General features: G+C 38.7%; 1 protein-coding gene across 2 annotated transcripts; it reads left to right on the top strand.

Annotated features, from left to right (window-relative positions):
• Positions 1-1,466, top strand: LOC112493608 (farnesol dehydrogenase-like). Of its 2 annotated transcripts, none has more exons than XM_025086961.1 (5): positions 1-362; positions 467-593; positions 692-824; positions 1,074-1,221; positions 1,317-1,466. In XM_025086961.1, exons 1-5 carry the CDS (start codon positions 53-55, stop codon positions 1,412-1,414), a joined length of 816 nt encoding a protein of 271 aa, XP_024942729.1. In that variant the 5' UTR covers positions 1-52; the 3' UTR covers positions 1,415-1,466. The 2 variants fall into 2 exon arrangements, with proteins under 2 accessions (XP_024942729.1, XP_024942730.1); XM_025086962.1 differs by having other exon boundaries at positions 2-362; positions 1,074-1,217.
• The last annotated feature ends 7,729 nt before the right edge of the window (positions 1,467-9,195 follow it).

The following is a 9,195-nucleotide window of genomic DNA, read 5'->3' as shown; positions in this document are numbered from 1 at the left end:
CATCTGCTGCGCGTAGAAGCAGCCAGCAGTCAACATCACAGTATCTACGAGGATGGACCGTTGGGCAGGAAAAGTAGCAGTGGTCACCGGCGCCAGCTCGGGGATTGGCGAGGCGATTGCCAAGAGTCTCGTAGCCTCGGGGCTCAAGGTCGTAGGCCTAGCGAGAAGATCGGAAAGGCTTGAAGAACTGTCGAAAAACCTGGAGGTGCAAAAGAGTTCAAAGGGCAAGTTGTATCCACTACGATGCGACGTACGTCAAGAAGAGGACATCCTGAAGGCCTTCGACTGGGTCGAGAAGAATCTTGGGGGTGTTGACATCCTGGTGAATAATGCTGGAGTATCTGTATATAATAAACTTACTGGTTAGTATCTAATATTTATCAATAAATTTTTACGATATTACTCGAAATCATATTTTGTTCGTATTTTTTTGTTTCATTATCTTTTTACCCTTTAACACGTATAGAGGATAGCACTGAGAATTTTCATAAAATCATGGACGTCAACGTGATTGCCGTGGCCATCTGCACCAGGGAGGCTGTCAAGTCGATCAAGGCTCGCGGAGTTCCAGGCCATATCATTAATATCAACAGGTACTAAGATAGCAGCCATGCGAGTTAGGTAACTAGGGCGATGATAAGAAGCTTAATCATTTTGTTGATAATTTTCTGTTTCTATGATCTTGTCGCAGCGTCTTAGGACATAACTTGTTGAACGCAAAGAATTCATATAGTTTGTACAGTCCCAGCAAGTTCGCCTTAAATTGCATGACGGACGCAACACGAAATGAATTGTCTGAAGTTAAACCTGCTATCAAAGTTACCGTAAGTTGTTGCATGAGATATTGAAATATAATTTTTAAAAATTATTATCAGTTGTCCAAATATTCATAGAATCACTGCAAGTGCAAGATCAGCCTCACTGTAATGTGTCTTGTTAATTTCTGCGTTTCCCACATTATATTGAGTCTGTAAAGAAATGCTTTAATTAAACATTTCAGGTGAACAATTATATCTGTCAAGTGCTATTGATAAATATTTCATATTTTTCTTTTACCTGTTTCGTATTCACAGAGTTTAAGTCCTGGGTTAGTACGAACGGAAATCGTGGAAGCCATTGGATTAGGTTACGAAATTTTTGACAGCAGGGCTCACGTTATGCCTGAAGACATTGCGAATGGAGTTATTTACGTTCTGGGGACACCACCTACGGTGCAAGTTGGTATTTCTCAGATTCTGCGAGTCTTGTACAGCCTGAATAATATTGAAAGTCAATTAAAGAACAGAGTAACCAATTATATTTTTCATGTTTTTCAGGTGAACGAGCTAATGATAACACCGGTCGGAAATTAATATTGGAATATTTCTTAATGAATTATAACTTGAATTATAGCTTGAATTATAGCTATTACTAGAATTATAACTTGTAAGGAATTAATAAAAATAAAAAATGTATTGGCTGAAAAATAAGGTGAAATTATTTATACGTCCTGTCTTCACTGATAATTAAGATTGTATCCCTAGTGGAACGTGCAAGTGACTCGTACTCTGTCATTAGAGTACAAATGTTTGATTTTCCATTCCGAGTTTCAACTTTTACACACAAAAAAATATGTGTCTTGCTAAAATTTGTTTCAATCGAAAGCAATTTATATTTTTGGAAGGTACAGTCAGAAAAATCTGTCAAATATTTAAATATTCAACCTAACCGATGTACCCTGTTATAAATTCACAAGAGGAATGGAGCTTTTGTATGCATGTCCTTGGTTCTTAAGTGTCTATGTTCTCATTAATTTGACACGATAGCTAATGACGTTTCCATTTCTCATTTCTTTCCACTTGCGGTAGCCATTTACGTAAGCGGTCATCCTGAAACTTTCGAAAGGGGTTGAAGCAATTAGATTAGCAGTCGGTACCTGCATGAAGTTGGCCGGCCAATTTTTATTTTTTAAACTTTTATTTATCAAGAGACGCGGTAGCGTCTCGACGCCAAGTATAAAAGAAAAAATCGGCCTCCTCACGAGACGCTACCGCTACTCTTATTGACGCCAAGTTGGCGCTTTTTCGTCTGCTACGATGAAATAACTTGAATTATCTGGGGGTATATGTCGTGGGCGAAAAATGTGTCAGGTCCAATATTTTTTCTTTTTTTTTTCTTTACAATGAGCCTTTGTCCAATAAAATCGGTTCTCGCAATGCTGATATCTGGCATTTTAGCAATATCAGTCGAAATATTTTTCTCAATTTGTCCCCTCTCACACAATCTTAAAAAATTTGTCCCCTCGCATATACGTATGAGCTTCGACGCGACACAGGCATAAAGATTCGAGACGCGCATGCGCAACGGGCCATTGAACACGTGTAGTCTTCTGTTTATATGGCCTCAGCTGTTGGCTACTATCTTAACCTGTCTCTTCATGAAAAAATTCAGTCATTTCATGATTTGATTGTTTGATTACCGCTTTACCGGTTAATTAATCATTTATTAATCATTTTTTATTTAGTAACTGTAGTGTGATATACAGGGTGTTCGTTATGAAACGCACTGTAGTAACACCGTTGCATTCCTTGTCAAATTCTAATGAATACGTGTATTTTCATTTTTTATTTCATATATCTAAATTTCGAGATAATCAAGGTTGAATTTGCAGTAATGCGACCAATCAGAACGCGTTTAAACGGAGCGTAGATGACGTCGCGAGCCAGCCCGCAAGGCCTGTTTGCACTAGGCCAATAACACTAAGAGTATCATCGTAGTGTCTCTGTTTATCTGCATGTAATTGAGTAAGATACAATCGCTTGCTGTAACGTTCATTTATGTCAAAGAATGCTCCATGAATTTGCTACATAGGTACTTTATATTTAATAATTATAATTGTCTGTCGAAAGGACTTCAGTTGATTGAAATAGACAGTTTGTCTGAATGAATTCATTCAAAATAGACAGGTTATCATATTTAAAGAATTAACGCTATGAAATGTCTAGATGGTTAACTTGTAGAGCATACTTAAAAAAACTGAGTGAGCTTTACCACATTAAAATAGGTAGAGAATTACAGACTTCTTGCAAAATCTATTGCTACTTTAAAGTTTTTCTGGGACACTGGCACACCAAGTTTTTTGTAGAGAAACATGTACGTCTATTAAGCATCTACCTAGGAGATTGTAATGTACGGGAAAGGTCTTAAGAAACCTGCGAACAAATCGGCTCCCTTGACCACAACCAAAAGCCTTTATTTCCTCCGATTTATCATTGACGGAGACCGTGTGTGCTTGAGCCTCGAATTCAATGACTGACTCGTTCGCACGCTCTTACATTTGTCGTGCCCTCTCGCCGGGCCGTGCCTCACACATACCAGTACACCACAGGATTTTTGCTTGGCTAATTTATTGGATTTGATTTAATATTTTTGCTTGTTTATTTCTTATGAAATGGCTACACTTTTAATACTTGGCGTAACCATTTTGTTTTGAAAAAACATTTTTGGTGTTATTTAATTAAAATGACAGGTGATAGGTAATGACAATTTCACGCATGAAAATATTGGCGGGGCAATTGTTTTTTTCACATAAGCCGTTACGGTGCACGGAACGGGGCATGCTTGATGTTACTCATCACGTTCCGTGCTCCGTAAAATACGTAATGACCCCAGCAACCGCTTCCGTATAGTTGCTATGTCCGAGAAGTAGCCAAAATCGTAGAGATTTAGTAAACGCTCGGTTTTAAAAACGATTTTCTCCTTCTTAGTTGCAGGATCCAATGGAATTTTGCAAAAAAATCGTTTGATAGTTGCGAATTAATTAATAAAAACGTTTGATAGTCCTTGATAGTCTTGTAGAAACGTTTAGTAGTCAATAGTTTTTTCAGAAGAGCCAAATCGATGTACGATGTGAAGTTGGCTATCGTTTCCTTGCTTCTTGTCCATAATCAGCTTTTTCAAGACACGTAATAAGCCAGATTTTAGGCATTACTATAATTACATATTAGTCTTAAGTCAGCAATTGTTGTCATAAGTTATTTTTACAAGCAACCAGAACTGTACTTCCCGATGATTCTTTAGTAGGTAAACAGGAACACAGTCATAATACTGTAAGTTTATATCGGAACATAGGCATGGACGCCTATATGACGTCAGCTTTCATGGCTTTTCAGAATGGCTCAATAGAAGTCTATAAACAATGCATTGTTGTCACCCTATGGCAAACTCGGGCATGCAACATTACTTGTATAGCAGTGCGGTGATTGGTTGAAACGGTATTTAGACACGTTTTAACCAATTAGCGTCTGCTGACAGTTGTGCAACGATGTATGCATGGGTTTACACCAGTAGTACATTATGATTGTACTAGAATGGAGGATACGCATAGCATATGGCTTTTCTCGTTTTTCTTGCAAACGAAGGACTATCAAAGGTTTTTATTAATTAATTCGCAACTATCAAACGATATATGTCCATTCGTGGAAGCTTTTTCACGTGCGGCGGAGCACTGTAGGTGTGTTCGAGAATGAGCCGAGAGCGGAGAGGACATCGTTGTTTTTCTGTTCATTGGATGCATTTGATCGCGACAGTGATATCTGAAAGAAACTATTGACTATCAAACGTTTTTACAAGACTATCAAACACTATCGAACGACTATCAAACGATTGGAAGTAGAAAAAGTTTGTTATATTGTCTAAGTCAATGGACACACTGATCGAAGAATCGATTGTATCGTATCGATTGGGATTCTTGATTCGCATATGGGTTTTCTCATTTTTCTTGCAAACGATGGACTATCAAACGTTTTTATTAATGATTTCGCAACTATCAAACGATTTTGCATCGATTGAGCTCCAGAAAAACAAAATCCGGTTAGAAACAAAAAAGTGCCGGCCAACTTCACACCAGATTTTGATTTTGATTTTCTGAAAAGACTAATGACTATCAAATGTTTTTACAAGACTATCAAACACTATCAAACGACTATCAAACGATTGGAATAAAGAAAAGTTTAAAAAATAAAAGTTGGCCGGCAAACTTCACGCAGGTGCAGTGGTACCATCTTCCGGTGCATTCGCAACGTTTGCATTCCAGTCGGTAACTGTACGGCTGTTCAAGATAAACAGATTATCTCATACCAGACTCGTTGAAATACTTTTATGTATATTCTATTTATCTTTAGTTGGCGATGATACATGCTATAAACTGTTTTACCGACTGATAATAATAGCACAACAGAGAACCAGCAGATGCTACTCAGTTTCCCATGAAATTCAATAGAGTGCCTGAGGTACATTGTCACTGACTACGTTTACACGACTATCTTAAACCGGTTTAGTTAATACTAATCTAAGGGAATAGAAAAGTCATAGACATTTCTATTTGTAAGGAATTTTTGGGATTGGCCACTTCCTTTAGATCAGTATTAACTAAGCTGGTTTAAGAACGCAGTGTAAATGGTAGAATAAAAAGTTGACAAAACTGTACAAACACAGAATGCAAATATTCACTCTGAACAAATTCGCAATCAATGAAAGACTTCATTAGCGTCGGGGCCAGTACGTGAAATAAGTCGAATTATTTAAATTACATACGGTGTTGCCAATTTTAAGTTCAATATTATCCCGTTTTTTTTTTTCAGAATAGATAATGAAAATATTTCCATTGCATATTATTAGAGTTCTATTTATTAGATACATATAAAGAGTTCTCACGTTAGAAATTTGACGCCTACTTATACCGCTGGCATCTTTGACAAAATTCATCCCTATTTCCAGGGTACAACAAAGGGGTATTTCTCGAGAGACGCAAAGCAACATGTCAGGACTTACACCCTTCGTTCCTTCCATACTTCCTACGCCCTTGCCTTGACTAATCACTGGATAATGGACGGATTTATATTCGCAGAAGGGGGTAGGCAACCACCCTCCGCAATGGCTAAACGTCATCTTGTCACTACTTCCAGCCTTCCACACCCCTGTGACTAAGTCAAGTTTCTTAATTAAGGATCCCACCCTTCTTACTTCCCTGAACCAGCAGCCACGACAATATCCCAGGGCTATAACTTGCTAGGTTACGATTTCGTTATAACAAAAAAGTGCCGACAAAATATCTAAAATAATGTAAAATATTTAAATTCATTTTAAACGAAACCATAGCAGCATTTTAAATATTGGCTAAAAATTATCAGGCTTGATCGCCATTAAGATTTATCCCATAGTAATATCCCCGTATAAACGTAACTCCCTGTAGCACGTACATACCCAAAACATACAGCAAAATCTCAGATCTAGGGATAAATGGCCGCGCAGTAACTCCTTCATAAATCCTCTTCGGGACATTCCGAGTTTAGCAACTTGTATCTCGGCTGTTCTTGCACTAATAAATATCCCAGTAGAATTCCAGCATATCCTGTAGAACAATCATCAGAATTCGAATAACGATAACGTAGCCATTTACTAGCGACATTAATAATACTTAAAAAAAATATATATATAGTATAATGACAGCTCTATTATAAACACTGCAACTAACAATTCAAAAGCTCCCGTCGCTACATCAGCAACTGTTTGATCCCGAAAAAAACAGTTTGGCGAGTTTAATTCGATAAAGAAAATTCGAGCAGCCAAACGGACGATGCGTTCATGAAAATTAATATAACGGAAGTAAGTCAGTGTTAATTGAACAGGAAGCACTGCTGGCACTCGTTGGAGGGCCCGGTTGTTGCTCCTGGCTCCATGTCCGAGCAGGCCTTTCCGCCTGATCGCTCACATACATTTCGTTAAAACGCGCGTTCCGTTCGTTTCATTAATTTTAATGGCGGCCCGTGCGAGCATTCTGTTCATTTCTACCAAACGTATGAATACACGAGAGTCTGTAGTATAACATAGGCCGGTACCTCTACGAATGTACAAATCATACGAGTCTCCCTGCCGGTGAGCACTCATGTGAACGGTACGTAGGCTGGCTGATATTAATTAATAATCAGAAACAGATGCGACTCCAGGATTCAAGAACAATAATTATTTAACGCCCTTATACCATAAACCATATGCGTTAATAAACCTAACCTCGAAGTTTTTCTCTCACGTTGACGATTAATTAACGTAAAAATTCACTGAAACATTTACACCGATGAAGTAAACAGTTCACTTTAAATTATCCAAGTTTCCACGCATTGCCCAGTACACAGAAACACGACGTCTTCGATGCACAATGTACTTTCTTGTGTCATAAATATGTTTATACCTAGATAGGTAGCTCCGATGCCGTACGGGTGTTCGCGCGTAGAGCCTTGAATTACGATCGCAGCCAGCGAAATCCGGATGGCGCTAAGCCAGCGGCGCTCCCAGTGTCTGCCTTAATATCCGCCACTAACATTATTTCATAAAAGTATTACTATAAATTCAAACTCGCGTTATTTAAGCGTCCCCTGCGAGCACCCTTCTTCTTCGTTATATTAATGTGGGTTTCTCGTAGGAAGTGCGCATGCGCCAGAGCCAACTTTCTCGCCTACGTCTCTTCTGTCCACCGCCACCGCATTAGATATATTATGCAGATATCCGCGTGGTATAATATAGTGAGAAAGATACCAAAGTAAGTGAGGAATAAAAAAAGGAATGCCGACGAAAGAATAAAAAGAAATATTAAAATGGCTGATTCTACACTGAAATATATACGGTACGCACTTATTGTCATACATTATTAATAGGTAGTTCAACAATCGGCCATCTTTAATTAAATGATGATATCGTGTCAGGATCGAAAAAATACAAGAAAATGAGTTACTTTATGGTATCATATTATGACGTAGGGTGAAAAAAAATTGTACCCTCTTTAAATTTCTTTATTTTTTATTCTCTCTCATTATTTCTATTCTTCCTGATTTATTATTAATCCTTATTCTTGATTAATTTCAAGACATTAATACAACGGTTTCTTTTTTTCTACATTGTATCAGTTATATTTTTTTTATTTATTGCTACGTCTTTCAATACCTATCTCATGCAATACTGTACCTTCTTCTTGGCATCCTTGACGTATATATATTCTTCCCCAGTTTCATGCTTAAAGAACCTTTCTCACAGATATCGACCTCGTCTTCCAAGTTCTTCGTTACGCGATCGAGAGGAAAAAAAGATACAAGCGCGAGTGCACCCAGCTCCGTAAATATTGTAGTGCATAAACTGCAGGGGGTTTCCTGCAGGATACCCACGACGTGTACGCGTTAGCGCGAGCGTCCTTGCCCCTGGAGTGGTTGGATCAGTCGAGTGATATGGCGGAAGAATTGATTGCACCCAAAGAGGCTGAAATATTTAAGCGAACGAGGACCATCGGTCGTGTGCCTGGTACGAATTTTTTGTTATTCATTTACTTAACGCATGTAGGTCAGGTTGGTTTGGGTCAGGTCATTGTATACTGTACATTGTCGGATACCACCCTTACTTTGAATTTTACAAAAATCCTTGTTATTACCGACCGAGGGAGAAATCCTTAAAATATTTCAGGACGAATCACCTTTTAGATGCACGAAGACGCCTTCCTCTGGGACGCGGACAGGACGGCCGAGCGTGAAATTTCAAAGAATGGAAGCTAAAGGCTGAAGGGGATGATTTTAATGTCACCGGAAGTGCTTTCCGCCATGCCTTGTGTTTCTCTCTGTCTTTTTCTCTTACTACCCCTAGATATAGGATAACGTATAACGGGTGAGATACCCACGAAAAAATCTCCCCCCACGTTTTTAACCCCCGACTTCAAGAAGTCAACCAGGAAGTGCACAAGAGGTCAGGATATGGCTTAGTCGAACGTTAATTTATTTCAACCCTATCTTGACAGCAGCTCTCTTATACACCGGAAGGACAACCCCTACGAGAATACGTAAGCATCTCGTTTCTTACTGATATTAAAAATCCATTTTAAAAAGGTCGTCCATTTTTTTTCCTTTCATATCCTCGTTCCTCCTTACAGCCAACCGTTACGCGGGCTTGTCCTCAGCGAAGCGTAGCCCAGCATAGGTAGCCATTATGTCGGATTAGCATTGTGATTGTGTAACCGATGTGATGTGACTCCATTATAACGCGCTTGGTATTATACCCGGTGGATGCATTCATTGGGATCATCGGTAGGCCGAGTGTGTGCCAACATTTGTCGTCATTAAAAACTAGTACGCAGGGACATTAAATATGCGTTATGCAAAAAAAGAAGAGTACAGATTG

Source organism: Cephus cinctus, unplaced genomic scaffold, assembly GCF_000341935.2.
Source record: "Cephus cinctus unplaced genomic scaffold, Ccin1 Ccin1_scaffold0682, whole genome shotgun sequence".
Classification (NCBI taxonomy): domain Eukaryota; kingdom Metazoa; phylum Arthropoda; class Insecta; order Hymenoptera; family Cephidae; genus Cephus; species Cephus cinctus.
The sequence above is the reverse complement of the archived record's forward strand: the minus strand, read 5'-3'. Positions and strand labels throughout refer to the sequence as shown.